A 17,200-nucleotide genomic window follows, 5' to 3' on the forward strand; every position below is an offset into this window, starting at 1 on the left:
CCCCCTACTAGGGTCCTATCCCAGGTATGCCCGAGGAGGTCAAAGCTCAGACAAGTAAACATAAATGCTTTATTTACAAGGCTTATATTGCAAAGGCAAATGGCCTGGTCCAGGTTACCTCTCCAAATCAGGGCCCCAACCCCAGGCCTCCAAGGTCATCATCCTCTGCTCCAAAACCAGCAAAGCTGATAGGCTGGCAAGCCAAGCTGCGCAGGTTCACCAGGCAGGCAGTCTGGGTGGCACTGAAGTCAGGAACAGCCACCAACAGTACCATCTGATCCTCAGGGCCTACAAAGGAGCCATATCGGATCCACTTAGGGTTCTGGGCAAAGTGTGCCTCACAGGAAAGCCCCAAGAAGTAAAGAGGAGTCACAGTGGGGGTGACAACAGAAGTACACAGCTCAGAGCCATTTCAGCCCCCAGTCAGCCTGGCCCCTTTAAATAAAATAACAGTCACAGGGCAGACCCCAGGCAATCTAGTTCATGGGGGCTTTTCCCCTAGGGAAGAACAAATTGCTCTTGTGAGCTCAGGGTTGTCAAAAGACAAAACTTACCTCGGATGATTTTGGAGCCAAAACTGGGAGTGTTCCCGCAAAAGTAGACATGAGGGCATTCCAGAAAGATGAATGGGTCAGTTTTGTAGAAGGGGTAACAACCTGGAAAGGGGCCTGTTGCTGAGCAGGGCTTCTCAGCCTGTATAGAGGATACCTGGACTAGGCAGTCCTGCCATGGGGCTACCCTGCACAGGATATACAGCAGCATTCCTCCCATTACCCACTAAGTGCCAGTAGCAGGTCCCAGTTGTGACAAAAGTGCCATGTTACCACAAGACCTGAGGGGCAGGTCAGGGGCCCTGTTGCCTCTGCCCTCAGGTGTGGGGACTGGGGGGTTATACCATGCAAAACCCAAACTTCCAATATACTCCCATGGTCTTGAGCACTGGGGAGCCATGGCCAAAGACAAATTAAGAGTCTAGCTTCCAGAACAGGCTTCTCCTTAACAGGCCTGGGCAAGGCAATGTAATCTCAGGAAGCTGTCTTGGCCCACAGATCCCACCAGTGTGACTATGCTGTTACCTAGGGTGTCAGGAGCTGTGGGGCTGATGTGACGGACTCGCAGAGTCCACTCCAGAATCTCCAAATGGTCTTCCATACTGCTGTATCGGAAAATGTCATTCACGTTCTGTCCTGATGTCCCCAGGAACCTGCAAGGCAAGGCTCTGCTGACCCTTAGCCTGGGGCCCATTGGTTTTGCTCCACCCATAACAGCCAGCCCAGAGCTCATATCATATTTTTGGGGTGCTCCAGGCCAACCTTGTACAAGAACCTCTTGTTGCCCTGCCCTCTCCCCAACCTTCTCCCCTGCTCCTTCTGCTGTACCGGCTACCTGACTCCATCGATGGTGGCCTGGTAGGGGTTGGTGACCAGCTGCAGTGTGGAGTAGGCAGTGGCCAGTGGGAACATGCAGTGGTGCAGGGGCTGCTGGGGGAGCGTATAGTTGGTTGGATCAAATTCACCTGGCATCACGTCCACAGGCACCGAGGCCTAGAGGGCATAAGGCAGGGAAAGCTTGCAGGACCTGAGGGAGCTCCCACTTCCCAAGACAGCCACCCAACCTCCCGATCCCCACTCAACAGCTGCCAGCCCCCAAAGCTGCTCACACTCAACTGCAGGAGGATCTCATCCAGCATCTTGACTGCTTCCACACTGGCTGCCTGGGTTTTCTTGGTAAGATACTTGGCCTGGGAGTAGAAACCCAGGAAGCCCTTAGGTCCTGAGGTCAAAGGGACACCCAGAACCCACCTAAGTTCTCAGCTGAGGAAAGCAGAGCAAAGCCCACCAGCAGAAAGATTTAGAGTTGCCTCATAGACCCTGCACCCCCCTCTGGTCCATATACCCTCAAGAAGCAGGGCTGCTTGTGAACACAGCCCCAGTGCAGGAGCCCGCCCACCGCAGCAGGAAGGCTGAATACAGCCAGGTAGCCTCCATACCTTGTTGATAGAATCTCTGCTTTGGGTGCTGTGGCTGAGGAGGTTGCCGGCAAGAATAACCCGGGAGACGTGGGCAGCACTGCACTGTTCTCCTTCATCCCCGAGCTGCCCTGTCACCACATCTACCAGCAGTTGAGTCCCCAGCAGGCTCTCGCCACCGCCTCCACCCAGGCCCAGCCCAGACACGAGCAACACAAACCTGCAGAGACAGTGGGGTCCTGCAGGGTGCCATGGAAGGATATACCTCTCCTTGCACTGGCACTGGGGCCCTGGCACTGGGACTCCTCACCTGTCTGTGTCAAGAGGGGGTGCAGGCTTCTGTGGAGCAAGGTCAGCAAAGCAGTGGTCCTCTACCAGAAACTTTCCATCATCTCTCACGGAACCAAACACTGCCAGGACTGTTCCTGGGGAGCAGTGAGGTGGTCAGGTGTTCCCACCTCCTCCCATCACCCAAATGGGCAGAACCACCAGCCCCTCTCAACACACCAGTTAATTTTCTTTAGGACTCTGAAACTAAAGCCAACTTTCTGGGGTCACTGTCCCTGGATAGAGGCTGGAAGATTGGTCTCACCCAGTGATGGCACCCTACTTTCCCACAAACATAAATGCACCAGCCCCTCAAGCATAAGCCCTGACAGCCCCCACAGAGCCCCCCAACACAACCATGGTGAAGTCTCTCTCAACCTCCTACCAATATACCCTCATTGGACTCCCTACCTCTACCACCCTCTCATTGAATTCCCTGTTTCTCCCCATACTAACATATTCATGCTGGGCTCTACCCACTCTCACTGGGCTCCCACCTGTGACCAACTTTGACACATCAATGGTGCCTTTCAGTTTGATACGCTGCAATTCATCTTCCAAGACCAGCTCATCATCTGGGTGGATGTATTTGCTTCGAGGAGGCTGGGGGAGCAGGTTGTGCTGAAAGGCAGAGATGGTAGGTAGTCTTGGGATCAAGGCCACCAAAGTTCCTATGTTTCAAGATGGTACTGTAGCCCCTGCCCCTCTGGACCTGCTCCTTCGCTCTCCATGGGCAGAGACCCATCCCCAACCCCTTGGATCTATTAGGGTGGCACATCAGTGTCCTCCTACATAGGTCTTACCTCTTCGCTGATCTCACGCAGGATGGAAGGCTGGAGTGGCATGGCCTTGAACAGAGTGCCCACTACACAGCACTTCTCCCCATGCTGCAGCTCACACAGCTTCTTTACTTCAACTTCACTGCCTGGTGTAAGGGATACAGACTCAGACCAGCCCCACCCCTGACCTAGCAAGCGGAGGCCCCTGCCCAGCCCTCTGCTATGGGGCACTTACAAAGAGCCTCACCAGAGTGCTGCAGGCCTGGGCCCTTGTCTTTACCAGGAAGGAGAGAACATAAAGTGAAAGACCTCCTGGACCTCAGCACAACAGTGAAGGGGGGTCTGCCAGAGGGACAAAGCCTGTGGGTGTGGTGGGGCCCCAGATGCCAAGTATTCACCTAAGAGTCAGAAGCAAATAGGGACAGATATGCAGAAGCAAGGCCTTGTGAAGATAGGGCAGGCACCAGAGTTCTGTGGTCACAAGCCTGGGAGGGCCTGGAGCCAACAGAAGCTGGAAGAAGCAGGAAGGATCCTCCCCTGAGTCTCCAGAAGGAACCAACCCTGTTGACAACTTGATTTCAGATTTCTGGCTTCTAGAATGGAGAGAATAAATATTGTCTTAAGTCAGCAAGTTTGTGGTACTTTATTACAATGCCATAGGAAACTAATACAGAGCATTACTTCACTTATGCCTAAATTATAATAGTCATTCTTAGAAAGAAGCATGCTAAATCCCAACAGAATCCGGCCCTAAAAACATTACAATGTAAGAGTTTTCATTCTTCTGCTCTATCCTCTGTTACCAAATGCTTCATCCTCTGAAAACAGAGATATCCAAAGGTCAGACATCCTACCCTCTTCCACCCCACTGTGTTTTCTGTTCCTTCTGGAGTCAGACAGCCCTGATCACCAGGCATACCCAGGATCCTGGGGTAAGTTAGAACACATCAGAATGTTCTGTACATTCTAGAGGAGAGCTGTAGAGAGCCAGGGTGGGCAGGAGAAAGGAATGCAAGTCTCTAAAGGCCTGTGGACTCATCACAATGGATCCCCATGCCTAGGAAAAACCCCTGTAAGGAGGAGGCACAGTAATGTGAAGATCATGTAGTCCCTCAGCTTAACTGACCCCTGCATAGCCCAACCCTCTCCTGCCCTAGAAGAACCAAAAACATTCCTCAGAGGTACATCTGGGGAAGCACAAAGAGGGGAGTAATTTGAAACAAGATAAGAGGGGCACCACCACCAGTAAGAAACACCACACACCAAAGAAAACAACACATTCCTGCTAGAATTTGGATATGGCTTGTCTTGCAAAGGTTCATGTATTGGAGGTTTGGTCCCTTGTGTAACAATGTGAGAGGTAGAGAGATGTTTAAGAGGGGGAATCTAGTGGGAGGTCCTTATCTCACTGGGGGAGCAACCCCCAGAAGGGATTAAAGCTCTCCTGAGAGTGAGTTGTTATAGGAACGAGCCCAGTCCCTGAACTGCTCTCTGGTTTCCAGTTTGTTGATGTGATCTCTCCCCTTTTTTTTTTTTTTGCATGTGCTCCTACTATTTGCTATGAGGTGCTCACTGGAATGAAGCTGATGCTGGTATCACACCCTTTAACCTCCAGAACTATGAGCTAAATAAACCTCTTTTCTACACGAAGTACCTCACCTTAAGAATTTTGTTATAATAACAGAAAATGGACTAATATATGCTCTCACGCCCCAGGTGGCCCCACTAAGCACAGTCCACTGAACTCAGTCAATCCTAACAATACGCTAAGAATAAATATTATACCCACACTGAGGCATTGAGAGGTTAAGTATTATGTCCAAGGTCACAGAGTTGGGATACAAATGTATGACCTTAAGTACTTGGTGGAAACATTAACCCAAAGCAGGATACCCTTCTTCAAGTAATGCACTGGTACCAACAACAAAACTGGACACAAAGACCAACACTTGCTCTCACTGATCCCCTTCCAGAAGGCAGACAGCCAACAGACAGTACACAAATAATTGCCCACGGACAAATAGGGAGCTGAGGTAGAAAATATAGAGTGGACTCTGACAGGTTAAGGTCACCAAAGGTGGTCTCCCTAAGGACATGCCACCTTAGCTGAGAATGCAAGGCCAGAAGACTAGGGAGAGAATGTGCCAGTCAATGGGAAAAGCCTACAGCATGAAGGCTTGGCATGTTCAGGGAACAGGTGAGTAGAGAGAGACCCATTCTAAGAGGCAGGCTAAGCTTTGATGAGGAAGCCCAGGCTACACAGAGAAGCCTCCTGTGGGTATTCTGGGTGATAGCCAGTATCCACCATCAGGTCTGTGGTGACCTGCTGCCAGTCACCCCCTTCATTGTGGCAGCTGCCTAAATTCTTGCCCACAGTCAGTGTGTGGAATGCAATGGCTGCTGTCAATCACCTGGGAGCATTGTTAGCAGGTTCAATCACTGGGAAAGAACGTGCTGTTGTAAAACTCCTGAAAGGTGGTATTGATATTGGGCCCAAGCAGCAGGAGAGTCCATGGACAGTGTCCCCAACGGCTTAAAGGAAAGCAAGGGAAAAGTTCAAATTACTCCCCTTTATGTGTTTCCTCTAGCAGAGGGAGGAAGCAGCCCCTTGTTATGTGGTAGAGGACAGGCAAATAGTACTTTGGGCTGAGGTAAAGAAAACATCACATCCCCAAAGAATTTGCTAATCTACCTAGCAAACTTCCAGGCCCAGAGTTCTCCCACTGCCTAAATAAACTGAGAATTAATCCAATGGTTCAATGAGAGGTGGGAGGAGCCTGATAGCCAGTGTTTCTCAAAGTTCCCAGTGGTTCCCATGGGCCACCAGGGCTGAGATTCACCAAATCTGGTGCTAGGGATAAGTAAGGCAGGGTCTTACCTATAAAAGCCTCAATTTAAAAACATAATAGGAGATGAATTGGAAAACAACATGGAAAACCACTCATGCAAATCATGAAAATGTAACATCATCCAAAAGTTAAAAGTGGGAGATGGGGGTCCTTTTTCACCACTGAGAATAATCTAATTGCAGGTACAATCATCAAAGAAGAAATGAGGAAAAGAAAATGGGTCATGTTGCCCAGGCCACTTTATTAGGAAAGACAGAGAAAGCCCAAGGGACAGAAGACTCAAGGCTACCAATACAGGAAGCCAGGAGAAGCCATCAGTGAAGTAAGGAGACCATAGTGTGCATCTCCAGAAATCTTGTCTTCTTGACATACCGAGGGGCTCTTTAGCTATAGTGTGAACAAACAGCTGAACAATTTGCACTGAAGATAGGAAAAACATTTCCCTCTGCTAATGAAATATTCATGGTCACCACCAAAACTAAACCCTTACCTCAAACCAGTCTCTGAACTAAACCTAACATTAAACCCACAGGTTACCTAATCCTCATTATTACCTTAAGAAGAAACTGAAGGATAAAGAGGTTAATTTTCCCAAGGTAACTAGGAAGTAGAAGTTAGAGAAAAATTTTGGTTCTAAGTTCTGAGCTGATGGGGGGATTACCCCCTAAACTCACCCCAATGCTGCAGGGCCCGGTTCACCAAGAAGGGTCGCATCTGGATGAGGCGGGTGGCATAAATGTGGGCGTACTGTCGACTAAAACTTCTCTCCCCCAACCTGAAGGGTTGTGAGGAGTTGGTGTAAGTTGCCACAGGCACCCGGGCGAAGGTGGCATTGTTGACTGTTGGTGGAGACAGCAGAGTGTGGGGCCTCTGAGCTGCCTGTTCAGAGAACATGGCTGTACTCTTGGCTTGCTTTGTCCGTCAGACAGCTGTGCCCAGGCCAAAGAGGGTCACTGCAAGAAAACAAAGGTATTCTTGCCACTCCTGTCCCAACCCAAGGCAGCAACTCTGCTGGTGTCTCAACCAAGCTGCCCACACTTCAAAGGGCACTAAGATAGAAGGGGAACATAAGCTAGGTGTGGGTAGTGAACAGCCTGTAATCCCAGCAGGTCAGGAAGCTAAGGCAGGAGGATCAAAATTTCAAAGCCAGCCTCAGCAACTTAGGCTCTAAGCAGCTTCTGGAGACTCTATCTCAAAGTAAAAAATAAAAAGGTCTGGGAATGTGACTCAGTGGTTAAACATCCCTGGGTTTAATCCCCTGCACCCAAAAAAAAAAAAGGGTTAGGGGAAGGGAGAACAGACATAGTGTTTTCCTGGAACTATCTGTGTCTGGATATCTGTCTCACTCTGTAACCCTAGGCCAGGCAGGGAGAAAAGGAAAGCTGAGAGTGATTCTCTCATTTCGAGCTCTCTGCAAATCCCAAATTCAGGCATCCACTCAGGCATTTCCATCTGGACAGCTACCAGAGTCTCAAACTTAGTACAACCCAACTGGAATACCTGATTTGCCTCCATCCAGCTCCCCAGCCCTGCTCCATCTCAGAAAAATGAGGCCAGCCTTATTACTAAATAAGCTTACCATTAAAGAATAATAACAACTAAGTAATAAAATAAAACTAATTTAAATAAAACATAAATCAGTTGCTGCTCTGCTGGAAACTTTTCAAAGATTCCCTATTTCACTATGTAAAGCCCTATGTTCTTATAGTGGCCTATGAGATCTGCCCCAATGGTCCTCCCCTACGATGTCTCTCACTCCTCCTAGTGACCCTCCCACAGCAGGGGCTCCAGGAGAGGTCTCTGTATTCTGGTTGGCTCTTCTCCCATATACCTCACTGGTTCTTCATGTCCTTACTCAAAAATTCACCTACCCCTCTCCATATTAATTTTCAAGTGCAACCCTCCCCGGTATGTCTGCTTCTCTAATTGTTGTTCACAGCATTTTCTCCTAATAAACTGTATACTTTAAGTTTGCCTGCCTCCTCCAACTAGACGATAAGCTCCAGGACAGCAAAGATTTTTGTTTTATTCCTGGAGATATTACCAGCACCTAGAACCGCACTGTTTGTTTCATTGGAATTCAACCGAGTTGTACCTGCAGGACGTACATGTGATTTTGAAAAGTAATACAAACAATATCTCAAGATATTCTTCACACACAATTGAAAAGACAGTGGTTTGGATATTTTACCACCACAGCTTTCTCCGCCCCCAAACCTACTTGTTGTTTTGTTTAGGAAGTTCAAAACCCCGTAGCTGGTTCGTGTTCCCTGTACTGGACAGCTGTGCTGCACAATGCAAGCTCTCGTTATTAGCCCAAAGGGCGAATCTTAATCAACTTTAAGCCAAACGTGCACTACGGTGGCTGCGGCCCGCCAGCTACCGCGTCTCATGTGGCGGGAGTCGGATCCACCCGTGGCCGCCCTCCCCCCAGCGTCCGGAGCTAGGTCCCGCGCGGCAGTGCGGAAAGTTCCCCAAGATGCGAGTTGCGGCCCGGGAAGCCCTTGTCTCGGACCCGTGGCCTTGAGCCCATTCAACCCCGCAGGTCTCCACTCACCGCGCGACGCTCCACATCCCGCGAATCCCCGCGCGCCCGGCCCGCCCATCATCGCATCCCACCAATCCCGGCGCGCCTGTCCCACCCATCGCCGCGCTCTGCCAATCCCCACGCGCCTGACCCGCCCATATCCACATCTTGCCAATCGTTGCCGTTCAGCTCCGTCCATCATCTTGCGCCGTATCCCGCCGTTCCCCGCGCGCCCTTAGCTGAGGAAGCTCAAGCTAAGGAAGCGCTTAGCCGAGTTCCAGGTTCCCTTGGCAACGAGGGGCGGGGAAAGGCGCAGCGGGTCCCGTACGCATGCGTGCACGCTGGGAGCTGGGTGGTTGGGCGCGTGGTGAGAGGTACCCGGTGGCTTTGGGTCTCATTGACTGTCAGGCCTCGCCCTGAAGCCCTGCCCCGCGAAATTGCCTGGCGGGTCTCCCAAAGTCTCCCAGGGTCCTCGCTGTCCCTGCAGAGTGGCTCACCTGAGCGCAAGGGATCGCAAGCGGCCGCAAGTGAGAGGATCCTGGCAGAAGGAAGGAGGCGCCAGCGGCCAGTCCCTCTCTGCCCTCCAGTCCTGCAGCCCTGTGCAACCGACCCCGGCGGACTGCTGTCAAGTGCTCCACAGCGGCCATCCCATATTCCCCACCCTCCGATGTCCTCCACACCCCAGTATTCGAACTCTTTCTACCCATTAATTCGTAGAATTTCTAACCGAACCCATCGGTTCTTCCCTGTACAGTTTTCCTCCCTCTCCCACCTTTGCTGTGACTCTCCGTCAGAAGTTGATATGAACACACTATCCTCCTGTATTGGACCAGCGTGAAAGTGCACACCTGTAATCACAGCTGCTGGGACCCTGAGGCTAGGTTCAAGGCTAACCTGGTTAATTTTAGCCGGGTCAGAAATTAAGATAAAAAGGGATAGGGACGTAGCGCAGTAATTGAGAGTCCCTGGGTTCAAGTCCCAGTACTTCTGCAGGGTGGAGGGTTTCGAGGAAGCTCCGTAATAGATTTACCACTGTTCTAAGTACTTGACACTTTAATCCACCCTTTGAAGCATAAACTGTCCTTCCATTTTACAAATGAAGAAACAGGCAAATTAGGGGTCACCCAGTTAGCAGCAACTGGGATTCATACAAAGGCAGCCTGACTGCTGATAACATTGTACTGTACTGAGGCTTCACTTGTAACATTGTACATGTACTGGGCAAACATACATAGTTTTACTTCTTCCTTTGCAATTGGATACCTTTTCTGTTTTTCTTGCCTTTTCTGTTTTCTTGTTTCTGGTTGGAATTTCCCATACCTAAATTGAACGGTAGCGGTGAAAGTGATCTTAAAGGAAAAAATTTCAAAAGTCAACATTGAGTGTGATGTTAGTTGTGAATTCTTCATGTATGGATTTTATTATTTGAGATAGTTTCCATATATTCCTTGTTTTCTGAAGTTTTTGTTTGTTTTGTCATGATAAGATGTTAAATTTTGCCAATTACTTTTCTCTGCATAAATTGAGCTGATCATGTGGTTCCCCCTGCCCCTTTTCATTTATGTGATCTATTACATTTTTAAATTTTGTTATGTCAGACCATTTTTGCATTTCAGAAGAAAATCCCACTTGGTAGACTTAGTAACCACTTAGTGGAACTATAAACCAAAGTTACAGCAATACTAGCTTTTATAATTACCCCTGTTCACCTTTACCAGAGGTCTTTATTTTTATTTATTCTTGGTTTTGAGTTACTTTCTTTTCAACTTGCAGGACTCCCCCTAGCATTCCTTTCCAAGATTTCTGATGAGAAATCTGATCATCCTTTTGAGTATCCCTTATATTTTAGGGTCACTTCTCTCCTGCTGCCTTCAAGATTGTCTCCTTGAACAGTTTATAGGTATAGGGATACAAGTGGACAAGAGGTATAAGTTCTAAAATTTTATAGCACAGGAGGGTAACTATGGATGATAATAGCTATATGTTTCAAATTATATGTTAATTATGTTATATGTTTCAAATTATAAGTTAAATTATATGTTTCAAAATAGTTAATAGAATTTTGAATGTTTCTAACACAAATGGTAAATACTTAAAGTGCCCTGATCATACATTGTATACATAAATTGATGTCACACAATACTCCATAAATATGTATGATTATTGTGTGATTAAAATTTAAAAAATATTTTTTTAGAGATTCTCTTCTTGTCTTTGTCTTTTAGCAGCTTGTTATATAGTTGACCCTCTGTGTCCATGGGTTCTGCATCTGTGGATACAGAGAGCCACCTTAAAGGACTTGGACATCTACTAATTTTGATGTCTGTTGGTGGTATGTAACCAATCCACTATGAATACTGTGGCATGACTTGTTTCACTTTTTTCCTCAGCATGGGTATCAGGTTAGCATACTTGGAGGTTTGTTTTGTTTTTTAGTTTTTTATATATTTATAGTCATATCATTTATCAAACTGAGAAATTTTTAGCCATCGTTTCTCCAAATAATCCCTTCATCTCTTGAACTCTTTTTTCTGGAATTCCCATCATATATATTGCCGGAGTCTGGCTGGGCACAATTCAGGAGCCACTTGTCAAAAGAAACTAACTTTATTTTTAGAACCACACAGGCCAAACAAAACAGCTCCTCAGGAAAAACCCTCAGAGCCCAACTGCCACCACCGGCTTCCCACAAGCCACTCTCTCAACCACCAGCCTCTCCACCTCCCACAATCCTCCTGCTCTTCAGGCTGATTGGCTGGGTCATGTGGGCGGAGCCAAAAAAGTCCCCCAATGAACAGCTCTGTGGCCTGAAAGGGCAGGAAAACAGCCCAGTGAGCATCACCGCAGAGGAGCCAATCAGCTAGATGTTGCTGGGGCCGCTGTGAGCCAATCATCAGCTGGTAGTCTGAAAGTTTGCTGGGGCCCCTTCGGCTGTGGCTCTCAACAGATATATTGGTCTGCTTGATGGTGTTCCACAGGTGCCTTAATCTCCGTTCAGTTTTCTGCAACATTTTTATTCTTTCTGTTCTTCATATTTGATAATTTAGATTATCTAATCTTCAAGTTTGCTGAAATTTGTCCTTGAATTTCTCAATGACTATTTCATTTTGTTATTGTACTTTTCAGCTCCAGAATTATTTTTCTAATTTTTTATTTGTTCTTTTTAGATATATATGACAGTAGAGTGTATTTTGACATATACAGACATGGACTATAACTAATTCTAATTAGGATTTCATTCTTTAGGTTGTACAGAATGTGGAGTTTCACTAGTAATGTATATGAACATAGGAAAGTTATATTTAACTCATTTAGCTGTCTTTCCTAATCCCATCCCCCTTCCTTCTCTTCATCCTATTACTATTATTGTTATTATTATTTATTTTTTGGTACTGGGATTGAACCCAGAGTCATGCTTAACCACCGAGTCCCATCCCCAGCTCTTTTTAAAATATTTTATTTAGAGAAAGGGCTGAATTTCTTAGGGCCTTGCTAAGTTGCTGAGGTTGGCTTTGAACTCTGGATCCTTCTCCTTTAGTCTCCTGAGCCACTAGGATTATAGGCATGTGCCACCGTCCCAGCCAGAATTTCTTTTTTACTACCTAAACAACAATAAAAAATTTTTCTATCTCTCTACTGATATTCCCATTTGGGCATACATCATTTTCTTGACTGTCCATATCTTCACTTATCTCTTCTGGTATCTTTTTAAAGATATATGACAACAGAATACATTACAATTCTTATTACACATATAGATCACAAATTTTCATATCTCTGGTTGTATACATAGTATATTCACACCATTCATGCCTTCATACCTGTACTTTGGATAATAGTGATCATCACATTTCGCCATCATTAATAACCCTATGCCCCCTCCCTTTCCCTCCAACCCCTCTGCCCTATCTAGAGTTTGTCTGTTCCTCCCATGCTCCCTCTCCCTATCCCACTATGAATCAACCTCCTTATATCAAAGAAAACACTCAGCATTTTTTTTTTGGGGGGGGGGAATTAGCTAACTTCACTTAGCATTATCTTCTCTAACTCCATCCATTTACCTGCAAATGCCACGATTTTATTCTCTTTTATTGCTGAGTAATATTCCATTGTGTATGTATGCCACATTTTTTTTCTTATCCATTCATCTATTGAAGGGCATCTAGGTTGGTTCCACAGTTTAGCTATTGTGAATTGTGCTGCTACAAACATTGATGTGGCTGTGTCCCTGTAGTATGCTGTTTTTAAGTCCTTTGGGTAGAGACCGAGGAAAGGGATAGCTAGGTCAAATGGTGGTTCCATTCTCAATTTTCCAAGAAATCTCCATACTGCTTTCCATATTGGCTGCACCAATTTGCAGTCCTACAGCAGTGTATGAGTGTACCTTTCCCCCCACATCCTCACCAACACTTATTTTTGTTTGTCTTCATAATAGCTGCCATTCTGACTGGAATGAGATGAAATCTTACAGTAGTTTTGATTTTCATTTCTCTAATTGCTAGTGATGATAAACATTTTTCATATATTTGTTGATTGATTGTACATCATCTTCTGAGAAGTGTCTGTTCAGTTCCTTGGCCCATTTATTGATTGGGTTATTTGGTTTTTTGGTGTTTAGCTTTTTGAGTTCTTTGTATACCCTAGAGATTAGTCCTCTATCTGTGTGAGGGGTAAAGATTTGCTGCCAAGATGTAGGCTCTCTATTGACCTCACAGATTGTTTCTTTTGCTGAGGAGAAACTTTTTTATTTTGAGTATCTTTAAGATGGTTGTTTTAAAGTCTTTGTCTAGCAAGTCACCTATTTGGCCTTTCTTTCTTTCTTTTTTTTTATACCTTTATTTTATTTATTTTTATGTGGTGCTGAGGATTGAACCCAGGGCCTTGCACATGCTAGGTGAGCACTCTACCTGAGCCACCAGCCTGGCCCTATTTGGCCTTTCTCTATATAGTATAGTTTCTGTTGATTTATTTTTCCCTTGGAATGGATCATACATTCCTGTTTCTTTGTCTGTTTTGTGATGTTTTTAGTTGAAAATTGAATATTTCTATTTCACAATGTGAAAACTCTGAAAACCAGGTATTTCCCCTTTCCCCAAGTTTGCTAAGTTTTATTTATTTAAAAATTATTACTATCAGCTATGGCAGCAATGATGTGGTGGGTCAGATCTCAGTTCTCCTGCCCTGGCCAGACCTCCATAGCCTATCCCCCTGCAGCCTCTCCAGCATGAGCTGTGCCTTCTGCCATGGCCCACAGACCTACCCAATGCTGCTGCCACATCCCAACTGGGGTCTGAACTGGGAATATGCCCCTACTGCTCCCTGCAGATTGTGGGCAGAGAAGCTACAGGGAGGTGATGCTTATGAAGTACCAGTGGTCATCAGAATTTATGTTATCAAAAAATGAAGCTCTTAAATGCTTCCAGCTGTTGAACAGGAAGCTCAGTTCTTGTCTCAGTTAAAGTACTCCAACACTGTCAACTGCAAAGCATAATGGGAGGGAGGAGAGGTCTATTCTACATTGTTCATGGCCTCTGTGATGCTGGTGATCTGTACCCAGAGCTCCAGGAGCAAAAAGGGAAATTTCTGCCTGAGAGTCTAATAGTAGAGTGGTTTGTACAGTTTGGCATAACTTTTCAGTATTTACATAAGAAACACAACCTTCATCTAGATCTGAAAAAACTCAAAATCTCTTTCTGATATGAACAAACATCATTCAAGTGGGTGACCTAGGAATTGACTATTAGAGAACACTGTGACATGGCAAAGGCCTCATTGGCCTACCCTATTAGATGAGCCTTGAATTATTGTTGAGGGCCACAGCCGAGTCGGGATGACGCATGGCATTTTTGCCAGAGTAGTGGTTGAGAGGTGATGCTAGAAGCCATTAAGATGATGACTTTTGAGTTCTGGCGGAGTTCCCGTTGAGTTCCGCTTGAGCTCTCAGGGGGGATTCCTGGAGAGTTCCCATTGGTTGGAGAATTGCCGGAGGAGGGATTTTCCGGTTGCTGGTTCCTGGAGAGGCCGCGTGGCGTTCAGGGGAGTTTCAGGGAGTGTGTGTGGAGTGTGCTGGTAGAGTTCAGAAATAAAGTTTGTTCCTGCTTCAGTGGCTCATGATTTGTGCCCAGCCAGACTGCGGCAAATTATTCTTAAACAGATCCTATAAGTCTGATGTTTGGGCTTAGGGATGCTGTGTTGCTGGGCAAGCCAAGATGGCTATAGTTATGCTCTTTGCTGAGGCTTTCAGTAGACTAGGTTTTTGTATGTAGCCAAGGTCATGAACATCCTGACTCAGTGTATGTCCTCAAGGTCATGAACATTTGCTTGTGAGCATTCATCCACTTATGTAACCTGTTAGCAATATGTCTTCTTTGTCTGGCTTGCATATTAAAAATTGTCCATGGAGCCAGGTGTGGTGGCACATGCCTATAATCCCAGCGGCTCAGGAGGTTGAAGCAGGAGGATCATGAGTTCAAAGCCAGCCTCAGGAAAAATTGAAGTACTAAGCAACTCAGTGAGACCCTGTAGGGCTGGGGATGTGGCTCAGTGGTTGGGTGCTCTTGAGTTCAATCTCAGTGCAAAAAAAAAAAAAAAAAAAAAAGATGATCCATGGAAGGACTCAGGAGGCTGGAGCTGGAGACTGGGGGGTTGCTATAGCTTCCAAATAAAGAATGTCTATTATCTCAACTGTGCCTCACATCTTCCTTCACCTGCTGGGATCCGGAATCTGTTTCCCAGGGTCTGAGCCTACATCTTGATTTGTGTTTATGTAATGGCCACTCTGAATCTGAACCATGATTTCAATGCAAAAAAAAAAAAAAAAAAACCATGAATTCTTTATTGGATTATTGAAGGAAAGCTTCCACCAATGTCAAGAGTTTATAGCCCAGTGCTGGCAAAACTGATAAGAACATTAAGGGAAAGTTCTGAAGAAAGACCCTCTATGAGGAACATCCTGAGGTGGCCCAGATGAAACACCCATTCTCCTTGATTTTGGAGTCTACAAAGACAAAAACTTCCAAAACTAAATTAAATTTAAAATGATGATTCTAAATCCAAACCTGTTGTTACCATGGTTTTCTAGAAAGGCAGAATCAAATCATGAAGTAATCCATCCCCAACCACATTCTGCTGAGGGCTCCAAGTCACATGTAATGAATGAAGATAAATATTTGTCCCAGGAGAAACTCATGGCCATCAGTCCCTTGAAATAACCTGCTGTTCTAAAAGGCCACACTGGCAAACCATACATGAGCAATACTGCAGAATCACTAGTCACACTCAGTGGGGTAAATATTAACATCTTACCTGCAGAAAGCAGAGACTCAATAAATGACAGTGTAGTTCTGAAAAATCAACCAAGACACTTAGATGCCTCTAACAAGCAAAAAGGTAAATGCAATATTTCTCAAGTAAAGAAATAGGGTCTGCAGGGTAACACTAAGTCCAGTGCTCAGCCTGAAAGCCTGATTCCCATATGGTCCTCTGTCAATGGCAGTGGGGAAAGAGAGTAAACCAGTGAGGCTGTTGGAGCCCCTAAAAAAAGACCAAAGGCCAAAGAACAGATTGAATTCATGTGAATATATTATAGAAAAACAGAGCAGAATCTACCCAGATTTACAGCCACACAGTTCTAGGTCTGAATATTCCCTGTCTCCATAGTGATGGCAGAAGAATACAGACTGAGCACAGTGAGGGAGAGCAAGGTCAACAGAGATTTCTTTGCATTCCAAGAGGCACCTTCTCAATTTTGACTTCTCATCCCACTGTTTGGGAAAGTGTCTATCACATTGTCACAACAAAATGCTGAAAACCAAAGTAGAATGGTTACTGGGTCTGTGAATAGTTCAAGGAGCAGTGAGATGTCATTATCAAAGGACTATCTGTCATCAGTCATAAAGAGGAGGTGGCTAAAGCAGACCCAAGAAGAAATATTCCTCTCAGGCCTTTCAGTAAGGAAAACTTCTCTGAGAGCAGCAGAAACTGCAGCAGGAAATCCTAACAGGGACACTGCAGGAGGAAATCCAGTTCATACCTGCCGGACAGCAACATTACTCAGGGGAGGAAACTGATTGATAGTGGGTGAGCTAAGTTCTTCTACAAGGTGAACTGATAGGTCAGATAGGCACTTCAGGGAAGGGAAAAGTCATACAAATGAAATGAGTGACTGATACAATTGAGGACTAAGATCCTTAAACTGGCTTCTAAAGAGAGCTGTGAAGTTGACCATAACCAAATTCAGTGTCAGATTTAAATTTCGTTGGAAATATTGGGACACATTGGTACTTCATGGAGAAGTTGCAGAAGAGACAGACAAACTCCTATTTAAAGGACTGCCTTCAGCTAGAATGCCAGATTCTGAAAAAATCAGGATAATTGTTGAAATATTGAGAGTTAATATGAAGACTCAGCTGTTAGACGTAGGTATGTGGTCTTCTAGAAGAGGAGGATAAATTGAAGACCATTACATTTATGGGAGCATGTGGGTAGAAAGTATACAACTTATAGTAGGAAAGCTTGCAAGTTGAAATCTTGGAGAAAGTGAATTTTTGAGAATTTGTTTTAATCTGTCAAATCTGAAGGCCAATTTTCAAAGATTTTTGGCTTTAAAGACAAACAAACCATAACAGTCATTTAGAAGCCATTTACTATTCTTTTATATCTCTTTGGGCTTTTTTTTGGTTTTGTTTTGTTTTACGCTGGTACCAGGAATTGAACCTAGAGCACTTAACCACTGAGCCACATCTCCATT

The 17,200-nt window shown here is 45.6% G+C and overlaps 1 protein-coding gene and 1 pseudogene across 1 annotated transcript; one reads left to right on the forward strand and one right to left on the reverse strand.

The window, feature by feature from the left end:
* Positions 1-55: 55 nt before the first annotated feature.
* Pold2 (DNA polymerase delta 2, accessory subunit) lies at positions 56-8,551 on the reverse strand. Its single transcript, XM_076864313.1, has 11 exons — positions 8,482-8,551; positions 6,599-6,877; positions 3,100-3,221; positions 2,794-2,917; positions 2,280-2,394; positions 1,991-2,189; positions 1,661-1,741; positions 1,387-1,544; positions 1,077-1,204; positions 555-656; positions 56-288 (listed from the first exon to the last, which is right to left on the reverse strand). The coding sequence occupies exons 2-11, from the start codon at positions 6,816-6,818 to the stop codon at positions 128-130; spliced, it is 1,410 nt and encodes a 469-aa protein (XP_076720428.1). The 5' UTR covers positions 6,819-6,877; positions 8,482-8,551; the 3' UTR covers positions 56-127.
* Positions 8,552-13,864: 5,313 nt separating this feature from the next.
* On the forward strand, positions 13,865-16,993 carry LOC143397716 (serine/threonine-protein kinase Nek4 pseudogene; annotated as a pseudogene).
* Positions 16,994-17,200: the final 207 nt, after the last annotated feature.

This window comes from Callospermophilus lateralis, chromosome 1, assembly GCF_048772815.1.
Source record: "Callospermophilus lateralis isolate mCalLat2 chromosome 1, mCalLat2.hap1, whole genome shotgun sequence".
NCBI lineage: Eukaryota > Metazoa > Chordata > Mammalia > Rodentia > Sciuridae > Callospermophilus > Callospermophilus lateralis.

Coding starts and splice junctions, on each gene's coding strand:
- Pold2 (XM_076864313.1), bottom strand. CDS start 6,818: ATGTTCTCTGAACAGGCAGCTCAGAGGCCCCACACTCTGCTGTCTCCA. Junction 3,222..6,598: donor CCGGGCCCTGCAGCATTGGG/GTGAGTTTAGGG, acceptor CCCTTACACCAG/GCAGTGAAGTTGAAGTAAAG. Junction 2,395..2,793: donor TGTGTCAAAGTTGGTCACAG/GTGGGAGCCCAG, acceptor ACTGCTCCCCAG/GAACAGTCCTGGCAGTGTTT.